The 25,780-nt window shown below is 51.9% G+C and overlaps 1 protein-coding gene across 1 annotated transcript in view; it reads left to right on the top strand.

Moving 5' to 3' along the window:
* LOC121867660 overlaps nucleotides 1-25,780 on the top strand; it is a gene marked incomplete at its 5' end in the record, with an annotated part of 77,217 nt that overhangs the window by 14,597 nt on the left and 36,840 nt on the right. Inside the window, 5 exon segments of the mRNA XM_042367677.1 lie at nucleotides 3,420-5,679; nucleotides 5,814-12,497; nucleotides 12,632-13,607; nucleotides 13,859-24,910; nucleotides 25,300-25,372. Of these exon segments, the coding sequence (XP_042223611.1) occupies nucleotides 3,420-5,679; nucleotides 5,814-12,497; nucleotides 12,632-13,607; nucleotides 13,859-24,910; nucleotides 25,300-25,372 (21,045 nt within the window).

The raw sequence follows: 25,780 nt of genomic DNA on the forward strand, positions 1-25,780 counted from the left end.
TAAATAATGTGACCTTCTTACAGTGTAAATAGTGTACCTTCTTCAGTGTAAATAATGTACCTTCTTACAGTGTAAATAGTGTACCTTCTTACAGTGTAAGTAATGCCTTCTTACAGTGTAAATAGTGTACCTTCTTACAGTGTATGTGCTCTTACAGTGTAAATAGTGTACCTTCTTACAGTGTAAATAATGTGCCTTCTTACAGTGTAAATAGTGTACCTTCTTACAGTGTAAATAATGTACCTTCTTACAGTGTAAGTAATGTGCCTTCTTACAGTGTAAATAATGTACCCAAAATAATGCCTTCTTACAGTGTAAATAGTGTACCTTCTCACAGTGTAAATAATGTACCTTCTTACAGTGTAAATAGTGTACCTTCTTACAGTGTAGGTAATGTACCTTCTTAAGTGTAAATAGTGTACCTTCTTACAGTGTAAATAATGTACCTTCTTACAGTGTAGGTAATGTACCTTCTTACAGTGTAAATAGTGTACCTTCTTACAGTGTAAATAAGTGCACCTTCTTACAGTGTAAATAATGTACCTTCTTACAGTGTAAGTAATGTACCTTCTTACAGTGTAAATATTGCCTTCTTACAGTGTATGGTGTACCTTCTTACAGTGTAAATAATGTGCCTTCTTACAGTGTAAATAGTGTACCTTCTTACAGTGTAAATAGTGTACCTTCTTACAGTGTAAATAATTATGCAACTTCTTACAATTAGAAATAGTGTACCTTCTTACAGTGTAGGTAATGTACCTTCTTACAGTGTATAGTATACCTTCTTACAGTGTAAATAATGTACTTACAGTGTAGGTAATGTAACTTCTTCAGTGTAAATAGTGTACCTTCTTACAGTGTAAATAGTGTACCTTCTTACAGTGTAGGTAATGTACCTTCTTACAGTGTAAATAGTGTACCTTCTTACAGTGTAAATAATGTACCCTCACAGTGTAGGTAATGTGCCTTCTTACAGTGTAGGTAATGTACCTTCTTACAGTGTAAATAGTGTACCTTCTTTACAGTGTAAATAGTGTACCTTCTTACATACAGTAATGTACCTTCTTACAGTGTAGGTAATGTACCTTCTTACAGTGTAGGTAATGTACCTTCTTACAGTGTAGGTAATGTACCTTCTTACAGTGTAAATAGTGTACCTTCTTACAGTGTAAATAATGTACCTTCTTACAGTGTAGGTAATGTACCTTCTTACAGTGTAGGTAATGTACCTTCTTACAGTGTAAATAGTGTACCTTCTTACAGTGTAAATAGTGTACCTTCTTACAGTGTAGGTAATGTACCTTCTTACAGTGTAGGTAATGTACCTTCTTACAGTGTAAATAGTGTACCTTCTTACAGTGTAGGTAATGTACCTTCTTACAGTGTAAATAATGTACCTTCTTACAGTGTAAATAATGTACCTTCTTACAGTGTAAATAGTGTACCTTCTCACAGTGTAAATAATGTACCTTCTTACAGTGTAAATAGTGTACCTTCTTACAGTGTAGGTAATGTACCTTCTTACAGTGTAAATAATGTACCTTCTTACAGTGTAAATAGGGCCTCTTACAGTGTAGTGTGTACCTTCTTGCAGTGTAAATAATGTGCACTTCTTACAGTGTAAGTAATGTACCTTCTTACAGTGTGGGTAATATGCACCTTCTTACAGTGTAAATAGTGTACCTTCTTACAGTGTAGGTAATGTACCTTCTTACAGTGTAAATAATGTACCTTCTTACAGTGTAAATAATGTACCTTCTTACAGTGTAAATAGTGTACCTTCTTACAGTGTAAATAGTGTACCTTCTTACAGTGTAAATAGTGTACCTTCTTACAGTGTAAATAGTGTACCTTCTTACAGTGTAGGTAATGTACCTTCTTACAGTGTAAATAGTGTACCTTCTTACAGTGTAAATAATGTACCTTCTTACAGTGTAGGTAATGTACCTTCTTACAGTGTAAATAGTGACTTACAGTGTAAATATGTACCTTCTTACAGTGTAAATAATGTACCTTCTTACAGTGTAAGTAATGTACCTTCTTACAGTGTAGGTAATGTGCCTTCTTACAGTGTAAATAGTGTACCTTCTTACAGTGTAAATACCTTCTCACAGTGTGGGTAATGTACATGTAAATGACCAGTAAACCCAGTGTAGGTATGCCCAGTGTAAATAGTGTACCTTCTTACAGTGTAAATAATGTACCTTCTTACAGTGTAGGTAATGTACCTTCTTACAGTGTAGGTAATGTACCTTCTTACAGTGTAAATAGTGTACCTTCTTACAGTGTAAATAGTGTACCTTCTTACAGTGTAGGTAATGTACCTTCTTACAGTGTAAATAGTGTACCTTCTTACAGTGTAAATAGTGTACCTTCTTACAGTGTAAATAATGTACCTTCTTACAGTGTAGGTAATGTACCTTCTTACAGTGTAGGTAATGTACCTTCTTACAGTGTAGGTAATGTACCTTCTTACAGTGTAAATAGTGTACCTTCTTACAGTGTAATAATGTACCTTCTTACAGTGTAAGTAATGTACCTTCTTACAGTGTAAATAATGTACCTTCTTACAGTGTAATGTCCTTCACAGTGTGTACCTTCTTACAGTGTAAGTAATGTACCTTCTTACAGTGTTAATGTTCTACAGTGTATAATGCCTTCTTACAGTGTAAATAGTACCTTCTTACAGTGTAATATTACCTAGTGTAAATATGTACCTTCTTACAGTGTAAGTAATGTACCTTCTTACAGTGTAGTAATGTACCTTCTTACAGTGTAGGTAATGTACCTTCTTACAGTGTAGGTAATATGCCTTCTTACAGTGTAAGTAATGTACCTTCTTACAGTGTAAGTAATGTACCTTCTTACAGTGTAGGTAATGTGCCTTCTTACAGTGTGGGTAATGTGCACCTTCTTACAGTGTAAATAATGTATCCTTCTTACAGTGTAAATAATGTACCTTCTTACAGTGTAGGTAATGTACCTTCTTCAGTGTGTAATCTTCTTACAGTGTAAGTAATGTACCTTCTTACAGTGTAAATAGTGTACCTTCTTACAGTGTAAGTCTACATTAACTTACAGGGTACCTTCTTACAGTGTGGTAATGTACCTTCACAGTGTGAAATTCCTTCTTTATATGATGCCTTCTTACAGTGTAAATAGTGTACCTTCTTACAGTGTAGGTAATGTCCTTCTTACAGTGTAGGTAATGTGCCCTTCTTACAGTGTAGGTAATGTACCTTCTTACAGTGTAGGTAATGTACCTTCTTACAGTGTAGGTAATGTACCTTCTTACAGTGTAAATAGTGTACCTTCTTACAGTGTAGGTAATGTACCTTACAGGTTTAAGAAGGCTTCTGTGATTGAATTTGGTGTTTTGTAAACAATGTGTTTGTTTAGGTATAATTGTTTCCTTCCAGATCTGAGGCGCAACACGAAGCATTAACCAGCGAGACAAAAGTTGGACCAAAACAGGTAAGTGGCTCTAGTTCAGGTACTCAGTCATCAAGAAATAATTCGGGCAGATCAACGAGCACTTACCAGTCGAGGGCCTCGTCGTTTGTGAGAGGCGGTGAGGTGCGCAGCGCCCCTCAGAGAACGGCCCACAGGCATGATGGAGGGGTCCCGGACGCCCCCCCGCCCAGAAGAAGTGCCCGTGCCGATGCCACGGAGACTGACCCCTTCGACGTCGACTACGATCTCACCCCCCACACTCCCGGAAGCTTTCTGCCGGCTCACGACCGGTCTCCTAGTCCGGCCCCGGCACCGAGACCTCCACGGCCGGGCATGTCGGCCACTACCAAGGCGGTGCATCCCTCCGTACAGCGGAGAAAATTATCCGACGTGGACAACTCGGACTGGTACCACGACCTCGATTGTCCGCCGACCCCGGGGAATCCACTGAAGGAATCGTGGCGCGTACAAGAAGAGGCTTCCACCTCAAGTGGTGGGAAAAAGGAAGCCAAGAGCAGCAACTCCAAGCACAGCGCGAGTAAACCTTCCCCGTCATCCAGCGACACTAGTCAGGCGACCGACGGCAGTTCCGGAAGTTCCAAAAAGAAATCTCGCAAGAAAATTGCCATACTGTTTGGCTCTTTCTCTCCTCCGGCATCGCCCGTCGAACCCGTGGTAGACAAGATGAAATCTCTGGCCGTGGAGCCGACGGGCGACAGCTTCGACTCTGACTACGAAAATAATACTCCCGATCGTCCCCAGACTCCCGGCCGAGAGGTCGGCGGCGATCACTCCTTTAATACTCCTCCCAAAGATGGGTCACAAATACACAATAAAAAGCAGCGGGTCCACGACTGTTTCTTTGACTTTGACCTGAACAGTCCCCCCGAGAGACCCGTTACTCCGGGGGGCAGTCACCAAGTGCAAGATATTCTCTCTGGTGAGCAGCGCAGTAGACCCATGTATCAGCAGTTTGAGTCGGTGTTTGACACAGACTTCATGCCCCACACACCACTGGAGCGACCCAGAACCCCGGGCGGCGGTTCCTCGACCTCCACGCCCCAGACTTCAGACAAGGAGTCGCCCCACTCGTCGGGGATGGGTCGACTGCCTCGGCCCGAGGACACGACGGGCAGTTCTCTGTTGTTGCCGAGACCCGCTTACTCCTCCCGGACGCCGGAGACCGGGTCGGGCGGAGAGTGCGCGTCGCCCGCCGGAGATCACCGGACCTGGAGAGAGACGTCCAGAAACAGAACATTAACCTCCCAACACAAAACAGAGAGAGATAAAGGTGGTGTGAGTGGCAGAGACTCCTTTAATAGTAAAAGAGGTTTATCATCCACTGAATTAAACCAAAGACAAAATGAAAAGTACAAAAAGGAAGTAAATAGACCAAAGGAAGGTCTTAGAAACGTTCACTCGTCTCCGTCTCCCGGAGAAGCTCCTGCCTTGCACAGTCAGGCGAGGTTGAAGCTCGGAGATCATAGAAGTGATGCGAAGGATCCAGCAGACCGCGAGGCTCTGGTCAGAAGTCAATTTGGAACAAAGAACCAAGGTAGAAGACCGAAGTGCGATAGGAGAGTAGAACAGACGGCCCACAGAGATGTTCCCCACAGCCAGGCAACACACAGGGTTGTTCCCCACAGCCAGGCAGCCCACAGAGATGTTCCCCACAACCAAGCAGCCCACAGAGATGTTCCCCACAGCCAGGCAACACACAGGGTTGTTCCCCACAGCCAGGCAACCCACAGAGATGGTCCCCACAGCCAGGCAACACACAGGGTTGTTCCCCACAGCCAGCAGCCCACAGAGATGTTCCCCACAACCAAGCAGCCCACAGAGATGTTTCCCACAGCCAGGCAGCCCACAGAGATGTTCCCCACAGTCAGGCAGCCCACAGAGATGTTCCCCACAGCCAGGCAGCCCACAGAGATGTTCCCCACAGCCAGGCAACACACAGGGATGGTCCCCACAGCCAGGCAACACACAGGGATGGTCCCCACAGCCAGGCAACACACAGGGATGGTCCCCACAGCCAGGCAACACACAGGGATGGTCCCCACAGCCAGGCAACACACAGGGATGGTCCCCACAGCCAGGCAACACACAGGGATGTTCCCCACAGCCAGGCAACACACAGGGATGGTCCTCAAGGAGACAGTACATTGTGGAAGTCAGAGAATGCTTATGAGCAGAGGAGGTCTAATGTATCGAAGGGCTATGGCGTAGGGACAGGCCAGTCATCAACTTCAGCTTTGTGCAATACCAATAACGGCAGTGACTCATTCAGCGGCCAAAGAGGGAGTGTCAGAGGGCGGCATATTGTAAGACCCTCACAGCCGCCCCATCGCTTGGACCAGGGACATAAAGACCCCGGGAGAGAGGAGTTTGGGAGAAGAACGGTTCCCACGGCTACCTCTGCACGGTCGTCTCCCGACAGAGGGCCAAAAGTAAACAAACCGTCATACCACACACCAAGACCGGTGGGACCTCAGAGAACAGGGGTCAACAGGCTGCCATGTCAACCTCCCAGACCAGATACCATGTACCCTAAGACCGACAACGTGCAATCGACGTCTCAGCCCGGCAGTCGTCACCAGTCACCAAACAGGAACAGATTACCGGCAGAAGGTCGGTCTCAATCACTGCCGAGAAACAGATCCCAAATGTCTCCCGGAAACCGAGGCAACCAGTACGGCAGTCAAGGCTATCAACAACATAGAAGTGGCAATCATTCTTCAGTTGGAAATCAGTCTCAATCTTCGCCCAAAAGTCGGCCACAGTTTTCGACCAGAAACCGACCGCAGTCCTCGCCGGGAAATCGAGCTCAGACTTCCCCCAGCTACCAACCACATCAATCTCATCTAGATAATCAGTCTCAGTCTTCACATGAAAATCAGCATAATGCCTCCTCAGGAAACAGACCGCAGCAGCCGCCTCATGACGACAGGTTGCGGTCGCTTCACGGTGCAAGATCCCAGCAGTCGTCGTCGGGGAAATACCCACACAGTAGCGGCGTCTCTAACTCGGGGGAACAGAGACCTCATAAGGCCGAGAGTCACCCTCTGTATCCACCAAGAAACAGACCTCAATTCCAACAATCAAATCAAAGTAATTCTCAGTCAGAAAAGTGGCCCCCCCCACCGGGAGGTCAGTCGAGACCGTCCGGGGTCCCGAGCCAAGGGAGGTACTCGAGGCCTTTTGGAAACAGGTCGGCCGATCAACGCAAATTTCCACCGGAACAACAAGCCTTAAGACAGAAAACTTTGAAGTCCATTCCCACTTTAGAATCCACCTTCTGTAAAGGCAGAGGCAGCGAGGAGACGCGTACCAACGAAGATTCTCGAGGGCCGTCAAATTTTGGGAGAGCAGAAGAACCCAAGAAAATGAACAAGAAATTTGAGTTGAAGAATCCAGCGGCGAACAGACGACGAGAGAATTATGAAGACGACTTGGACTTCCCCCTGATGGACACGTCCTTACCTCTAATGAGTCCGATGCCGTGCACCCCCGCTGCCCACCGCGATGACCCGTGCCCCATGTCAGACAACAGTGCCATGACTCTGCCCACTTTGGATACAATACAGCCGCCTATGAGTCCCATGGCCCCTACCCCACGTCACCAGTCGCAGGAGGACGTCACGCCCCGGTTACAACCTCTCAGTCCGGTCGAACCGTCTGTCAGTCTGTCGGGATCCATAACTCCATCCAGTTCGTCATTCATGTTGCCCTCGGCTCCCGGGCCCATGATGAGTCCCATCCCTCCCACTCCGGGACGAGAGACGTCTCCGTGTCTGGTGAGTCCCATGCCCGTGTTTCCCTCAATAGGGCCGATGGTCAGTCCACTTGCCAACACTCCAACACACAGTATGGGAGAGAGCTTCTCAATGATGGGGAGCCTGTTGAGTCCCATGCCCGCCACGCCTCTAGGAATGACCGACGCCGAAGACCATCCGCAGTCGTCTCACGAGAGTCGGTACCGCAGGCTTCGGGAGGCTACCGACCACTTCTCCGTGGGCCCCGTCATGAGTCCCATGCCACAGACGCCGGCTCACGTGCCTCAGATGCCACCGGCGCAGCTCCCTAAGAGTCTGGGAAGTAATTTAAGACAGACTTCTGTCGAACCGGCCAAAAGTCCGATCCCTCCAGAGCCCGAATATTGTGAGGCCGACGATTTCCCTCGGCATCCGGTGTGGAGTCCCATGCCGGTGTATCCTTCGGTAGGACCCCTCGTTAGTCCCATGCCGCAGACGCCTCGACACGCAGGAAACGAGAACGAGGAAAACGGGGGAATGAGTCCTCTTCCTGCATTACCCTCTGCTCCCGGTCCCCTGATGAGCCCGTTGCCTCAGACGCCGTCGTACTTGTCCAAGTCTTATGCTCAACAGTCCACTCTGGTTTACATGCCCTTCACGCCTAATGCTCACACCCCTCAGACGCCAACACACACACCACAGACGCCCCTTCACTTTCCTCATACTCCCTCCCAACCTTCTTACACACCAGGACACACTTCTCAAACTCCAGCAAACGTCAGTCAGCCACAGACTCCCGTGACGCCGCCCTTAGCTTCTTTGACGCCGCTGCCGGCACCTCTGACGCCTATACAGACGCCTCTTCAGAACCCCTTTACTCCTCTACCTCCTCCTCTGACGCCAATACAGTCTCACTTGACTCCCCGCCAAGACTATCAACCTCCTCAAGCCTTAACACACACTGAGAAGCCTCACTCTCCCACGGACTCTACTTCTCTAGCGAGTCCCCTCAACGACGCGAGTTATGACGGAGGAGCGTACAGCCCCATGCCGGTGTTACCGTCGGTTCCCGGGCCTCTGATGAGCCCCATGCCACAGACGCCACAACACGCGCCTCACAGCCCGTGTCCGAGTCTTTCTTCGGGAATGACCGCCTCGGTTGTTTCCGGCCTGACGAACGAGCCGGTCTCGCCCGAAGCTAAAACTCCCGCAGGCAAATTACAGCCCTTTGGTGACAGCGGCCCCTCTTTTAGTCCTGCGTCTCCAACGGTCCTTTCAGACGTAGAGACTCCCGTCGTCTCGTCCGCCGTCGAGTTTTCGGCCGAAACAGCGCCAAGTATGGCCGACGACCCAGTGGCCAGCGTTTCTAGTAATGGTAATGCCGTTTCCTCTCCCTCCATGTTCTGTCCACACGTCAGTGATTCAGAGATTAAGGCAGTTGATTCACCAATTCTTCAGAGTCATTATGACCACACTAAGCCCCAACACAGTATATTTAGTCCACTATCACAGATGTCTGATGGGATGGGTCTTCAATCCAGCCCCCAGTTGCCTGCAAGTGTTGACTCACATTCCAGCCCCATGCATCAGTCACACATGTCAGATAGTGTTGGTCCCCATCCCAGTCCTGTGGGACATAGCCAGATATCAACTGGTGTTGGTCCCCATCCCAGTCCTGTGGGACATAGCCAGATATCAACTGGTGTTGGTCCCCATCCCAGTCCTGTGGGACATAGCCAGATATCAACTGGTGTTGGTCCCCATCCCAGTCCTGTGGGACATAGCCAGATATCAACTGGTGTTGGTCCCCATCCCAGTCCTGTGGGACATAGCCAGATATCAACTGGTGTTGGTCCCCATCCCAGTCCTGTGGGACATAGCCAGATATCAACTGGTGTTGGTCCCCATCCCAGTCCTGTGGGACATAGCCAGATATCAACTGGTGTTGGTCCCCATCCCAGTCCTGTGGGACATAGCCAGATATCAACTGGTGTTGGTCCCCATCCCAGTCCTGTGGGACATAGCCAGATATCAACTGGTGTTGGTCCCCATCCCAGTCCTGTGGGACATAGCCAGATATCAACTGGTGTTGGTCCCCATCCCAGTCAGCCTCAGATGTTCTCAAGTTCTGGGTCACATGCCAGCCCTCTGGGACAAGCCCAAGTGTCAGCAGGTATTGGTTTCCACCCCAGTCCCATATCTCAGTCCCAGATGTCTTCATGCTCTGGTTCACATCTCAGCCCAGGTCCTCATCCCCAGCTGGGTGTAGGTGCTGGTCCTCACTCCAGCCCAGTTGTACCTGCAGTTGTGTGTCCTCAACCCAGTCCAGTGCCCCAGTTATCTGATGGGCCTCACTCCCATCTGTCCGTGGGCGGTGGTGGTCTCTCCTCTCCGGCACCGCTCGCTCGGGTGGATTTACCCGCCTGCTCTCGGGGTTTCTCCGTAGACCGGGCGACGGTTACGACGCACTCGACCGTCTCGGTGCCGGCGGTTACGACGACCGTTTCCGTCGGTCTGCCGACGTCGCGGGTAAACGCCATTAGCATCTTGAGCGGGAATGACGAACCTCTGAAAGTTACCGACAGTTTTCATCACGAGACGCTACCCATGGTGACCGCTGTCGGTGACCCAGTCGATATTCTTCCTAAATCCTCTCCCTCTGTATGGTCACATCTGACTCCTCTCTCACAGTCTGTTCCTGTAAACCCAACTACCATCTCACAACTTTCCTCCACAGAAACCATTTACTCATTAACACCACCTAATAATATTTCCACCATGGGTAACATCTCCAGCGGACAGCTGACGCCATTAGTGGCGTCTCTTACGACAGATGTCCCCGACGCCGCCGCCTTCTCCGCACGGGCGACTCAGTCTCCGAGTATTTTGAAAGCCACTTTGTCCAGGCCAAACCGTATGGAATCCTCGGCCAAGACGGCGTCTCCTTGTGTCCAGTTGCAGAACTCTATGTATCTGAGCGGCATGTCTCAACTTCAGCCGCAGATGATCCAGGCTGCGTCCACTGACTTACTTCGGCCCCGGGCCGCCCCCCCGTGTAATAATCAAGACGTGGCTCGGGGAATCGCGGGCGCAGCAGCAGAACCCGCCCCCATATTGTTCTCGAGCGTCGGCCAACCGCTGCCGGCCGGTTCCATCTTAGACGGGGTGCAGACCAACTTCACCCTTCCTCAGACTTCATTTCCACAGGAAGTGACGGGTCTGCCTCAAATGATACTGATGCCTCAGATTCATGGGCCAGTTCAGATCAGCATCCCACACACAATTCCCACAACCCTCGCCGGTCAGCCGCTCTCCTTGCCTCTGGTGATAGCACCGGTCGTTTCTCAGGCAGATAATCAGTCCACTCAGAATGCGACGACGGCGGCCGCCCCAAACCTCGACGGAGCCGACCGATGCGCCGTCACAAACCTGATCCTCGATGCATCCAGAACATCGCCCAAAATAACCATCCCGTTCTCACAGAGCTCGGCAGGCCCCACGGGACCCGGCGTTATTAACACAAATATTGCTGGACTTGAGTATACTGTACCTATTACATCTATAGGCAAAGGTATTGACAATGGAGGGAGTGAAGCCCGGCCCACTTCACCGTGTGACGCGTACCAAACAATAGCGAGAGTCGCGGTCAACGATCCAGCGACGGGCAGCCGTGAAGGAACTTTAGATATGGTTCAGCAGGCTTTCCAATCCTCCCTTCTTGATACAACCGAAGATTTTCAGGGGGCGGATAAACCCGCCAACAAAATGTTAGCGGAGATAGTCGAGGAGTTGAGCAATCAAGACTTCGGTTTACCTCTGGGGGAACAGACGGACGCCGCCTTGGACATAGAAGACGGCGAGAATCTCGACGCCCGGCAGAACGACATTACTCTTTCGGACGGTTGCCGTACCGGCGAACCCTCCGTGAACCCCGGACTCGCGGATTACGACGCGACGGGGACGACTCCCGCCGTGCAGAGCCGCGAACAGCCGTCGGGCGATAACGAGGAAGAGAGCACCGATACGCACCGGCCTTCACAGTTACCTCCGGTCTTGATGGCCATGGAAGCCTTGTTTGAACAGGAGATGGAGAAGGATGCACAGAATGAACAAGACAGTGAAAAGAAAGATAAGGAGAAAAGGGATGATGCAGCAGGAGGTGAGGAGACCACAAACTCATCATCAAACGTCTTGGAAAAATTGACAAAAACTGAAGCGCTCAAAGACTCGGCCGTGGTCGACGTCGCCCGTTTACCCCACGACGGAGTGGCCCCGTCGTACTCGTCGCCCGTCTTGAAGGGCCTGTTGAGCGGGACGAGCACGTCGGATCACATAGCAAGGCCTTGGGGAACTCCAAACTTCTCTTCAACAAACCCCTTCTTCACCGACACTTCCAATGACATAACATCGCAGACGAAAGAAACTCTGCCGGAAACATCCGCCGCGTCCCTACTGCCGGCGGCGCTCCGGTCCCCCGTGGCTCCCTCCGGCGTGCCACAGACCTTCAATGTGGACAAAGAGTCTCTACTCGCGTCTGTTATTAATTCATCTCTGGGAGTGAGTGCATCTCCCGGACCCACGATGAACGTCACAATGCCCGGTTCATCGTCGACTGTACCAACTTCATTTGTGAATATATTCCCACCGGTGTCCTCGGTGGGATCCACGACCCCGGTGTCTTCATCGCCGCTCTACCCAGCGGCTGCTCTGACACACGCTTCTCCTAAAACAAATTTGTCGCTTCTGTCGTCGCCGACGCTCTTAAACTCGGCATCTAAAGATGACACAAATCTTGCAGTATCTGGAGGTACTGGAATGACAAGCACCACCATGATACCAATCAGTGTCTCAAATATTAAAGTACATGACTTGTCTGTGGAGGCGATGGCACAGATAGTGTCGGCAGAAACTGCACACTTACCCGAGCTGACGGAGTCGTCGGCATATTCTCGCGGGACGGCGACTGCCGCATCGCCCGTGGCCGCGGAGGCGTCGGCATCCTCGTCTTTTGGAGACGTTCGGATCGTCGCTTCGAGTTCCGTCGTGCCCGAGTCATTTATGGGGTCTCGCTCGGACGTTGGTTTTACCGGATCCACCGTGTCCCATCTAAAGGCCACATCACCGTTTCACACCACATCCACTACACCGGCACCAACCCACGTCGGCGTCGCCAATCACCCTGCGACACCGACCTCCCTGACAGCACCAAACACGACTCCAACAACCATCAGCACTTGTGTCTCACCAGTACACACCCTGTCACCCTCGGGTCTGGCATCGCAGGGTAATGTAAGTTTTAAGAGGCCCCAAACACTGCCCTCACTCATCTCTGGTCAACACTATGCCATTGTAAGTTTACCAACGAAAGCAAGGAATGTAGTTTCTCCACTCACATCTGGAATGACACCCTCTGTTACAGCCAGTCCAACAGTTATGTCCAGAATGACACCCTCTGTTACAGCCAGTCCAACAGTTATGTCCAGAATGACACCCTCTGTTACAGCCAGTCCAACAGTTATGTCCAGAATGACACCCTCTGTTACAGCCAGTCCAACAGTTATGTCCAGAATGACACCATCTGTTACAGCCAGTCCAACAGTTATGTCCAGAATGACACCATCTGTTACAGCCAGTCCAACAGTTATGTCCAGAATGACACCATCTGTTACAGCCAGTCCAACAGTTATGTCCAGAATGACACCCTCTGTTACAGTCAGTCCAACAGTTATGTCCAGAATGACACCATCTGTTACAGTCAGTCCAACAGTTATGTCCAGAATGACACCATCTGTTACAGCCAGTCCAACAGTTTTGTCCAGAATGACACCATCTCTTACAGTCAGTCCAACAGTTATGTCCAGAATGACACCATCTGTTACAGCCAGTCCAACAGTTTTGTCTGGGATGTCACCTCCTGTAACAGTCACATCTGGGGTTACAATAGGTGTTGTGATGACTCCAGCTCTCATGTCCAAAATGTTACCATCTGTAACAGTTTCACCAACAGTCATGTCAAGGATGTCATCGTCTGTTACAGTCAGCCCAACAGTCATGTCAAGGATGTCATCGTCTGTTACAGTGAGCCCAACAGTCATGTCAAGGATGTCACCATCTGCTACAGTTTCACCAACAGTCATGTCAAGGATGTCACCATCTGCTACAGTTTCACCAACAGTCATGTCAAGGATGTCACCATCTGCTACAGTTTCACCAACAGTCATGTCAAGGATGTCACCATCTGCTACAGTTTCACCAACAGTCATGTCAAGGATGTCACCATCTGCTACAGTTTCACCAACAGTCATGTCACCGTCTGTCATGGCCACTGTGATTCCCGTAGTCACAACAACAAATGCCTCTGGAGTCACTCCTCAGTGTTTTACCGTGTCTGGTACAACAGTGAGAGGGCAACTCTCTCCTCCTGCTCTCACCATGTCATCATTATCCTCCAAGTCACACAGTAACATGGCCAACAGTACACTTGAAGGTTTCATGCACCATTTATCTGTTCCAATTTATAAGTCTGTTCCTGTCGGTGCTCACCCGGTCACCAGTTTCCACGATCACTCAAGGTTTGTAGAAACAAACCCTGCATTGCTAGAGAGTGAGAAGGCTCATAGTCAATTGGCAGCACCCCAGGTGTCACACAGCAGCCTCATGCCACAGTCAGCTGCTGCAGCACCCCAGGTGTCACACAGCAGCCTCATGCCACAGTCAGCTGCTGCAGCACCTCAGGTGTCACACCATAGCAGCCTCATGCCACAGTCAGCTGCTGCAGCAACCCAGGTGTCACACAGCAGCCTCATGCCACAGTCAGCTGCTGCAGCACCTCAGGTGTCACACCACAGCAGCCTCATGCCACAGTCAGCTGCTGCGGCACCCAGGTGTCACACAGCAGCCTCATGCCACAGTGCTGCTGCAGCACCCCAGGTGTCACACAGCAGCCTCATGCCAGGTGTCACACAGCAGCCTCATGCCACAGTCAGCTGCTGCACAGGTGTCACAGCAGCCTCATGCCACAGTCAGCTGCTGCAGCACCCAGGTGTCACACAGCAGCCTCATGCCATCAGCTGCTGCAGCACCTCAGGTGTCACACCACAGCAGCCTCATGCCACAGTCAGCTGCTGCAGCACCTCAGGTGTCACACCACAGCAGCCTCATGCTACAGTTAGCTGCTGCAGCACCCCAGGTGTCACACAGCAGCCTCATGCCACAGTCAGCTGCTGCAGCACCCCAGGTGTCACACAGCAACCTCATGCCACAGTCAGTTGCTGCAGCACCCCAGGTGTCACACAGCAGCCTCATGTCACAGTCAGCTGCTGCAGCAACCCAGGTGTCACACAGCAGCCTCATGCCACAGTCAGCTGCTGCAGCACCCCAGGTGTCACACAGCAGCCTCATGCCACAGTTAGCTGCTGCAGCACCCCAGGTGTCACACAGCAGCCTCATGTCGCAGTCAGCTGCTGCAGCACCCCAGGTGTCACACAGCAGCCTCATGCAACAGTCAGCTGCTGCAGCACCCCAGGTGTCACACAGCAGCCTCATGCCACAGTCAGTTGCTGCAGCACCCCTGGTGTCACACAGCAGCCTCATGCCACAGTCAGCTGCTGCAGCACCTGAGTTGGACAGAAGTGGTCCGATTGAACGTCCACCACAGCAGACCCCACACAGGATACCTCATTTCAAGAAGCAGTTGATTTCCTGGAGAAAAAACACTGCACATTTTTCAGAAGATTCTGATATAGAGAAAGATTCCAAGGCAGCCAGTCATGATGTAAAGACTGATCAGGGAGTCATGGGAAGTAGCAGTCCAGACGTTTCTTCAAATCCCCAGCCCAACAGGTTTGAGGCTTATCCGCCTGTGTCTAGCTCCGGAAGCTACCAGTCAGTATTAATACCCCGTCCTGGAGCTTTTGAACACTCCGGGTTGTCAGCGATGAGAATGGTCGTAGCCGTGCCGCCGACTGTACTCGTCACACAGGCCAGGGGCTTGCAGGCCGACACCGTGGGTCCCAGCCCCGTGTCCGACAACGACACGCAGTCCGTGGACTCTCTCGGATCCATCGGGGTTGAGTTACAACATCCGCTGTCCAGCCGACTATCATCTGGCGGCGATTTAGACGCTCGACTGCCTCCGACCCCGGTGGGCCACATTCGACGAATCAGAGAATCTCCGTCACTGTCGAGTAATTCAAAGAGTAGAGCAGATTGGTCATCGACGGAGAGTACTCCCAACAACTTCAAAGTTCCTACATCTTCACCATACCTGGACCTACAGACTCAGCAGACATCTCCATTATCTTTAGTGATTCAAAAAGCCGGCACGAGCAGCACCGGTAGTCTGTCCGCTGCTATTAACGAGAGTCTCATGAAGAAGTCTGGCGTTCACTCCGATGGCCAGGTGTTTCGCGACTCTTCTCTACAGCACCTGTCTCACCATTACCCGTTTTCTCTTCCCGTGCCGATTCAGGAAGTGTCCGCGCGAGACGAACGCGTTCCTTTCCGTAAGAGATCGATCACAATAACCACCGAGGATTCCACGGACTCGGACGTGCAGTACCAGGGAACGTCCACTCCGTCACAAGCCGCTTCTTGTCTGAGAGGAACCTCCGGCTCGGCGGCGACCAAAACCTGCGGCGCGAGTCCTCCCGCCGAGGAACGGGGGCTGCAGACGATGGCTCCGCCGAGCACGCCGGGCGTCGCCTCTCTTCCGACACACCTCATGAACTACCCGCTTTATCCTATTAAACACAGACAAGAGATTGGAGGCAGAGCCGGCGAGCATCAGGCGTATAAAGATCGTCCCTTCTTGAGAGAGGCCGGGTTGCCTCCGTCCAAAGTGGGGCCTCCGCCTCTCATGACCTCTACGGAAGTTAGCCATCAGCATTCTGTTTCGTACGTGACACAGTCTAACCCCAGGTCTCATTTACCCATGAATGAAGAGTCTTCCCAGAATGTTGGTAAGGAGGATGATGGCCGCCGCTTCTGGAGGTTCCCCACCCAAGAACTGAGGGAAATGCCTCGGGAAATTGGTCTACTGGCTCACATGAGCAGACAAGTACCGTCGGAGATGAGGAGGTGGCCGCCGGAAGTGCAGAACCAAATAGTTGCACACATTAGAGCGAGTCAGAATCTGAGCCACATGTACCATCCTCACATGAACCAGTTCTTGCTACGAGGACGATTCCCACAGTCGCCTCTGTTGGATCGTCTGCAGAGACATCCACCGGACTATCCGTCGGCACAGTACTACCAGCAGTGCCACGGTGTACCCGAGAGACACACGGTGTTAAGTGCCGACAACACCGTTAAGAAAGATATAGATAAAGAACATAAACAATGCCAGGAGAATTCCCCGGACGACAGTCTCATCGTGGTGGACGACTCGCCCGATCCCGTTCTGGACGACGCCCCAGATCCGGTCTTCCCGCAGGCCGAGATCAACATTCCTCCGCTGTCGGAATCCGTGTCGTCGGGACCCGGCAACATTCCGGCGGTGTCGGAAAGTTCTAGTTTGGAAGGCTTGGGAGAGTCGTTACAGCACCATGTTTCTTCCCAGAAGCTTTTGAGCGACGGCAAGTCAAAGATTTCAGCGCTGCTCGTCCCTGCAGTTAGCCCTGGGCTGACAGAAGCGCCGCCTCACACTCCCGAGTTAGGGCCCGCTCAGCCCCCACCGGACTCGGCCGTCGTCGGGTCCGGTACTCTCGCTGTGGCCGCTACTACGGAGAGTGGTGGCAGTTCGTTGAGCGGCACGGTGTGTAGCGCAGCAGATAATGGCATCAGTAGTACTTCTAATAACACGGCAAATACGTACGGCGGGAGTGGCGTTGTCGAGTCCGGTCCGCAGAATGACGACCTGGACTTCCCCCCAGATAACACTCAACCTTTAGCAGAAGACCAGAGCGACGGGGCTCGTCCCGAACAGGCCGGCAAGCTCGGCAAATTTCTCATGAGAGTTAACCGAGGCTCCGTGGACCATTCCCGGGCCGAGGCGAGCACTCCTCTCAGCGTGATCGGCGTAGGAGACGACACCGCTGGTGTCGTCGAAGATGCCCCGCCGTCCAGTAGAGAGGAGCCGGAGTCGAGCGTCAGACAACACTCCCACGGACTAAAGGAGCCAAACTTTGAAGTGAGTCTCTCGGAAACTCAGCTCAGCGACCTGCGGAACATCCACCAGTTCCAACAAGATGCGGATCGTCAGTTTAGTCGCGGGTTCAAGAAGAGCATCACGGAAAAGTTTGAGGACGACAACGCCACGAGCGAAGTCGACACGGTGCCGCCGAAGGAGGACTGCATCTCGAGGGGCGCTCAGAACAAGAAGACCACCGCCACGAGTTCACCGGCAGACAAGACCACGTCTTCCGACCATCTCGGCGAGACGCTCTCGATACTCAAAGTCATGGCGGGAAGCTCAAAAGATCAAAGTCTCTTAGATGTGCTGGAAGATAAGGCGAAGGATGCTGAAGATAACAGACTAGCCAAGGGGAGCGATTCAACCTTAGACAAACCATTTACCGAAGCCGTTGGGGGCTGCGAAATAACCGGGCCATCGTCTCTTAACTTCCTCTCCTCCAAAGGCCACTTGCTGCCGCCCCAAGACGACAGTGACGCCGACTCGGTGCGGACCGTTCACGACTCCAGGATCATCGGACGACGGAGCAGTTCGTCGAGCCAGTCCAGCAACTCCTCGGGGTTTTCCGGTAACTCCCCGCCTCCGTTCTCTCCCCCGAGATCCGTCGGCCTAGATTCCTCGGACGAAGAAGAAGAGGAGATCCGACGACCACCTTCACCAATAGATACGGGCGAGAAAGATTTAGTGTCTGCTTCATGTCTGGAACCTTTAAAGAGCAGTTTTTTACCTTCAGAGAGAGAGGTCGCCACCACGGAGACAGAGAGGGAGGTCGCTGCCACGGAGACAGAGAGAGAGGTCGCTGCCACGGAGAAGCTAACGTGCGAGGACGGCACACAACGACCGCGTCTTCCCTGCCGGCAAGATTTACCCAACTCTCCACCTGAGGGAGAAGAAACATTGTTCAATTGTTCAGAGGAGAATCTTTGCTCCTCCTCTAGACGAGATCCCGCGACACCCGCGCAAGGTCCTGCGTCTCGGGAGGAACCCCCCACCGGCGACGACTGTCGGTCGCCATCGCCTGTGTCGGTGCAGGGACCTGACACACCTCCACACTCAAATATAATCCCAGAGCAGTGTCTAGCCTCACAGAGTAGCCAGTCACCCAGGGTAGGATCGTTAAGTCGACCCGGTCAGGATGAGGCTCTTACCCGAGGTGCTCTGCCCGGGCGGGAGACGGACTCGCATCCCGTGAAAGACGTAGAATCTGCCGTGGGTAAAAACACGCCGGACCACAGTGACCAGGAGATACCGAAGCTGGTGCTGAAGCTGCCCACAAAGGGAGCACTTAAAGCATTTACTGAGGACTTGCTTCCTAAGATGTCCCGGGAGAAGACTCGTCCGGTTGCACTCGACACTCCCGACAGCAGTTCTGAGGTCACTTCGACGACGCCGGACAATCCCGTCTTGGCCGTGACCCTCAAGAAGGGACGTGGAAGGCCCAAAAGTTCGCCCCAGAGAAAACCTCAACGTAGACAGGCGCCGCAGGTCCGATCAAATACTGTAAAGAAAAATTTAGGCAGAGGAACCAGGAAGGGCAAGTTGTTTAATGATTACTTACTCCAGGATAGTGTCCCTGGTGAGATGTCTTCAAGAGATGATTATCTCTCTGACAAAACTGAACCAGTCAGAGTAACACCTCTACTACCTGCGGCCTCTGAGGTGGTTCCCGAGGCGCAGGTTACGCGTAGAGGGAGGAGACGAGCTTGTGCTAATGTATCCTCCTATGCCGAGTTCTTTGATTCAGATGCACCGACTCCGTTGACCCGGCCACTACCCATTTTGGCACCGTTACCTCAGGTCAACCAGTCTTTGTTGCAGATCAAAAGTGCAAGACCGCTGCCAGAAATGCCAACGGACGTTTGCTTTGTGCCCCCTAGCAAGAGGCGTAGAGGACGTCCCAGGAAGAACCCCGCCGCACCCGCTGCCAAAATTGTGCCCAAAACTTCAGTCCTTTTAAGTAATAATATAGGTGAGGATTCAGCGGTAGTCAGGGAAGGTTTGGCATCAAGTGACCTTCCATCATCTGCAACGACTACCGGCGAGCAGTCGTCTCCCACAACCAGAGTCAGTGGAGGTACAGCAGTCACTGAAGAGAGAATAAAACCTCAAGAAGCAAAGACTCCCACCCAGACAATCCAAACTACCAAGAGACCAAGAGGGAGGCCTCCGAAGAAGTCCAATAGTGCACAACTCTTGTCCACTTCTGACGGAAACCTCTCACAGGCGGCGGAAGACGAACAGACCGGTCGCACGACGGCGCGTGACTACGTGCAGACGACGCCACAGCCCGAACCGAGGAACAAATTAGCTCTGGAAGCTGCGTCTCCACAACTCGTCGTCAAGGTCAACAAGGACTCCAAACTGAAGATAACCATCCGACGGGCGGTGGTGGAGAAGAGAGGTGCGGACTGTTTGCTCGCCGCGCCCCAGAGGAAGAAGAGGAAACTGAACCATCCATCCAACCCCACAGACGTACACCGGGAGGCTGGAGACATCACCGGCACCGTGGAGAGATGCTCCGTATCCCCAATATCTAGGGAATCTCCAGAGACTTTACCGCTTCACTGTGACCCCCACGACCCCCTGGGTATTGACCTCGTCGAAGATTCGCGTCTCGGACCGAATGCCAGGAAGAACATATATGAATTCGACGACGACGTGAGCGACGAAGACGTTCCGGTCGCCCAGAGGTTGAAGAGTCTGCGTAAAAAGAACACTTCCGTGTACAGACGAGTCAGGAAGATCGTACGGAACGCCAAGAGAACTCCTGCACACGACCCAAACTTCAGTTACTTGAAGACGCCAAATCGAACACCCTGCCACACCCCGGTGTACTCCACTCCTTCTTACACCCCCATGTACTCCCCCATGTATACTCCCGTTCACAGAATCAACTACACGGGCCCGGGCTCAACCCCCCGTCACTTCTCTCAGGACTGCCTCAAGATACGTCTACGCAAGAAGCCTCGCTCCGAGCAGCACGTCATTCTCAAGATCAAGAACCCGCAGCTCGACCAACTAACTTCAGAAACTCAACACCAGGAAGATATGGCAGACGCGATAGATATGTCGAGAAGTTTATATAGAGCCACCGAAGACGACTCGTGCAGGACCAACGAGGAGAATAATAACAGTAAAGGCGAAGGGCGTGACGATAGGGACGACGTGACGGCCGCGGCGTCGCCCCTCCAAGAGAGCGCTTCCTCCTCGGGTGGCGTAAACGTCCGGACATTTGAACGCGGAAAGGTTCCACGATCGCGTATTGAAGTAAATTCACCAGCGTCCGAAATGCCCGGCGAAGCGACGGCCGAGGATCCCCTGCGCGTCACAGAAAAGTCCTCTCACGCGACATTAGAGATTAACCCTCTTTCTGGGGCAGAGAAATCGACGGCATTAACTTCGGACGACTCGGTATTCGTCGGCCTCGAAAAAACTTCTAAATCAAGTTCACGAAAGTCTGCAGCACAGAGTCGGGAGAAGTCGCCAACATCTCGAGCGCAAAGATCTGAAGCGAGGAGTCCGGAAGATACTCCGCAGGCACACAAGACGGCCCCGGCGGAGAACAGTTCCCCGGGTAAGCCGCTCATTCCCACGTTAATCATAAAGAAGTCTCTGATCTCGGGATTCTCTTCCACCTTCGAGGAAACGGGCGACAGACACAAGACGCAACAGAGCTCAAGAGTCGAGAGGACGGACGACGGTTTTGTCATTCCCCCGACGCCGGTCCACGTCATGCTGAGGCTCAAACGGTGCAACTCTCACTGGGAACAAGATGAAGGGTCGCGCAATAGCGACAAGACGAGCGACTTCTGCGTATCTCGCGGCGAAAGACAGCGAGACGACACAGAAGCCACGACCGACGGAGGAGTGACGGAGTCGGACGCGACCGACGGCGAGAGTACTGCAGCGAACGACGAGCCGGTCGCCGAGGTTCAGGTACCGCTCAAGATCAAGATACGTGCACCGGCGGCGAACGAAGGCTTGTCTAACGTAGAGAACATTGACGAGGACATTGATAATGGTAAACACGAGGAGAAACCGACAGACTGTTCCAAAACCTTGGTAGAACGAGAGAGTCAGAGGAAGAGGGAACAGAGTGATAAAGCCCCGTCGGACGCTACTACTGCGTCGCGACAGCCCTCCACTCTGCCACCCGTCACGTCAACTGTAAATTCTAGTTCGACGAACACCTCAGCACCGGTCGCATCACCACCACACAGCCCTAACAAATCACAACTAGATGCACCACTACTTGAGACACCAACAAATGCACCTCACCATGACAAACCTTCAGTTGATGCTCCACGGCACAAAACACCGCCGTTAGATGATCCACCGGCCAACTCGTTACAGAAAAACTCTTCTCCCGGCGTACCTCGGCCGTCCGTTTCCCCGGGTAACTCTCCACAAAGTTCCAGCCCGCACGAGTCGACGCCACATCGCGTATCGACGCAGTCTTCCTCGTCACACTCCGTCGTGACAAAGCCTCCCTCGGCGACCCGTCCTCCTCCTCCCAATTCCACTCCGCGTTCTGCTTATTCTTCCAGGGTGGATTCGGTGGAACTGGAATTGGCGGCAATCTTAGGCTCCCCTAACAAAGGCTCAGAGAGAATAGAGTCATCAGACAGCAGGGCTCTGGATGATGCTGACTTGGAGGCTCTGTTGCTGGGGGACAAGAGCGTAAGAAGCGTCACACCGACGGTACTGCACGAATTTCTCGATAAACGCGACGACTCCGCCCCCGACACCTCTCCCGTCGTGGGAAGGCCGCCGCGCCCCGACGAGCATCGACCGCCGAGTCCTCCCGGCGGCGACAACAACGAAGCGCCGGCTCCGGACACTCCGACTCCGCTAGAAGCGGCAGGCGACTCGACGGCGTCTCCACGAGAAGTGGCCTCGAAGACGTTTCTCGTACAAGATATAAAGTTGAAAACTCCCCCTAAAGTAATGTTGCAAAAACTCTCACCTGATATTATATGTACATTTAGATCATCTTCAGAGTCGGGCATCCAGGCCCCCAAGAAACAGTCAAAACGACTCGTGTCGTCCACTGCGCCGCCGACCGGCAACCCCACGGCAGAAGACGTCGAGGACGGCAACGTCACCGCATCTCCCGAGGCCACAAAGGTCGTAGAGTCCGCAAAGAAGAGAATTCTGACGAGTCCTTCCGACGGCAAAGAGAGCAAAAAGCCTCGTAGGAGTGAGAGGAAGGTGAGATCAGGGGAAGGGTGTACACCAGTTGAGGCAAAACTTGAGAGAAGCTGCCAGAGTGAAAAGGCTCAAGAAAGTTGTCCCTCTGACCTAGTTCCTCAGCGCCCCGTAAACCACAAGAGTGCGGAGAACATCGAACCTCCTACACCTACATCACGAGGGGAGTCTGTTGATACTACCACGAGAGACGGCCGTGACGATGCCGGTCCTGAAACTGGTTCCCGTCCCCCGAGCTGTGATAAACGACGGAGCTCGCACGTAACGGAGACCGAGGAGGATCCAACCTCGTCCACCATAGTTAGCGACCCAGGAGCAGAAGCCAGAGTTGAGGGAGTCGTGAATGCCGACGAGGGTAAACCTAAACCGACGTCCGCTTCTCCCTGTGCTGTTGACGGCCATCGGTCTAGAAACGTCGCCGCCGGCTCGGATGCGGCGACTGGCACAAGAGAGAACGGGGCCGACGATTCAACTCCGAGGAATAAAAATTCCAGCGCCGAAACTGGCGAAGTCAACCTGAGACAGAGCAGTAGGTTACGCCAGAACGCAGACCTCAGGCGGAATACGCGGGGAAGGAGCCGAGGCAGAGGAACGTCGAGTGTCCGAAGATCCAGAATCAAATCCATGGCCATAATTGATTCTTCGAGCGATTCGCCGGACGAGAGCTTCAACTTGTCTGCCACGAGTAAGATGAAGAGTAAGAAGATGGTGTTGAGCAAAGGGAGAAGAAAGGAGAGGACAAAGAAGAAGACCGCCGCAGACAATGTCGGTCAGCGTGATCCAGACTTGAATAAGAAGACCGTGAAGAATTTGATATTCAACAACGCAATCTTCCAGGCCAGTGTGAAAAGAACTGTGTGTAGAATATTTTCCAGCGAGTCTGACAACGACGATTGTCCGGCCGGTGACTCGAATCAACGGCCCACGAACACTAAAATAAGCATGCCAACTAAGGAAGGCGATGTGCAGGCTCCAGAAGACGTCGACGGCCTCGAGAAGAGGTCGATGCCCGCAAGAACCACATCGGCAGCCGGTGGAGAGGGTAAAAATAAGAACGCCGGCAACAGTGCCTCGCCGTCCGAAGCAGGCGAGGACGGCCCGACGACAACGGATCCCAAAGTGCCGAGAAATAAGACAAAATCAACGTCTTCGGCGAGCACTACGGGGAAACACGTTCCCACATTATGCGAGGTGGTGGACGAGGTAAACACATCAGCTGGTAATGAAGACACGACAAACACAAGAGAGAAGCCTTCAAAGACTCCACCTACTGCAAGACCCAGGAGGTGTGTGAGAGAGGAAAATGAAACAAGTGAAGGTAGGAAAGAAACAAGTGAAGGTAGGAAAGAAACAAGTGAAGGTAGGAAAGAAACAAGTGAAGGTAGGAAAGAAACAAGTGAAGGTAGGAAAGAAGAAAATGAAGATAGGAAACGAAATGGAAGCAAGAAACAACCCGTCCCTACAGAAAAGACGTCAGTAAACCCCGTCTCAGAGTCTTTAGATCTCCCTGACGACATTGAAGAGACTTTGAGGCGGCTGGATGGTTCGTCGCCCAACACGTCCGTCGGTAGTCCTCCTCCAGTCAGCACCAGGAGTAACAGAACGTCCACATCTGATACCTCAATGGAACACGGCAACTCCGGCAGTGAAGCGGAATCGCGCAAGGGTGAGACGGAGGGAGCGAGTGTGGATAAATCTGTTAAAGTATCCGACAGAGACTCGACCCCAAAGAAAGCAGATGCTATAGAGGACGAGAGTAAAAAGTCGCCAAGGAATAAAGATACGGCGGAGCCAACGGTCGCCGAGGATCCTCTAACGCCGGGCGCGCCGAGTAGCAAAGAACGCAAACCGGCCGTCAAAATCAGTCCAAAACAGACACGGGAGACTCAAGCTGCCGGTGAGAAAAATTCATCCCGCGGCGCTAAACTTCAGAACAGGGTGACGGAAGTGACCATCACGTCCAGCGACGAAGACTCCAACAGTGCCGGTGACGTTATTGTGTTGGACGAAGACGATTCTTGTGACCAAGGGAAGGGCGGCATGGGTGTGAGGGCCGGCGGTAAGATTAATGGCGGTGCTGGGGGTGGTCTTTCCCGGGGTGCTGTTACAGGTGCTGCCTTAGACATTCCTCCCAGAGACGCTCCAGCGAGACACCTTCGTACGGGGAGCGGCGGGAAGGGCGGCAGCGGAGGAGACGACGGCTCCGCTCCCACGCCGGACGTCCACCACAAGTCCATCCAGTACAGCGACGGCGTCAGCGACCACGACTCGGAGTACCGAGACTCCATGTGGAATATGGCCTTCTTGACTCCCGAACGCAGAGAGAGAGACGAGATATCCCCCCCTCAGCCAGACTCTCCAGGTGTGTGTCTACAGTACTCATTACAGTTAAGCCATTTTGTATTGACTACATTATAAGAAACAGTCTCTGGTCATCTCAGCAAGTTGTCACCCTGCTTCTGAGTTTGTGTTAGGAAAATAGCCATAAAACATTGATGATAAATTAATTACAATTTAGAAAGCTGCAGCAGTTACATTCTATATATCTGTCTATATAAGATGATACAATTGTGCCTAGAATATTTATTTACCTTGATACCATGAACAAACTTACCAATACTTGAATATTTTTATCTGCATAAGACAAAACACCCCTCCTCCCCCTCCCCCTCCTTCTCCTTCACAAACAATAGCACGACCCTTCAGATATTCATGGTAGTAAATGTTTTGTTTTTTCTTCATCATTAACAGAAGGATTCACGTGTGGGAGAGGCTTGCGGCCCCAACAAGTGTATCCAACCCTCCTCACACTACAACTTGGAAGGTAAGGTGTTATACTCAGGCAGCAGTATACCTTGGTGGTTATACTCAGGCAGCAGTATACCTTGGTGGTTATACTCAGGCAGCAGTATACCTTGGTGGTTATACTCAGGCAGCAGTATACCTTGGTGGTTATACTCAGGCAGCAGTATACCTTGGTGGTTATATTCAGGCAGCAGTATACCTTGGTGGTTATACTCAGGCAGCAGTATACCTTGGTGGTTATACTCAGGCAGCAGTATACCTTGGTGGTTATACTCAGGCAGCAGTATACCTTGGTGGTTATACTCAGGCAGCAGTATACCTTGGTGGTTATACTCAGGCAGCAGTATACCTTGGTGGTTATACTCAGGACTATTTTATGCAGCATCATCCATTAGAAATAAGAAACATTAACAGTGAATTATATTGT

This window comes from Homarus americanus, unplaced genomic scaffold (genome assembly GCF_018991925.1).
Source record: "Homarus americanus isolate GMGI-L3 unplaced genomic scaffold, GMGI_Hamer_2.0 scaffold46583, whole genome shotgun sequence".
Lineage (NCBI taxonomy): Eukaryota > Metazoa > Arthropoda > Malacostraca > Decapoda > Nephropidae > Homarus > Homarus americanus.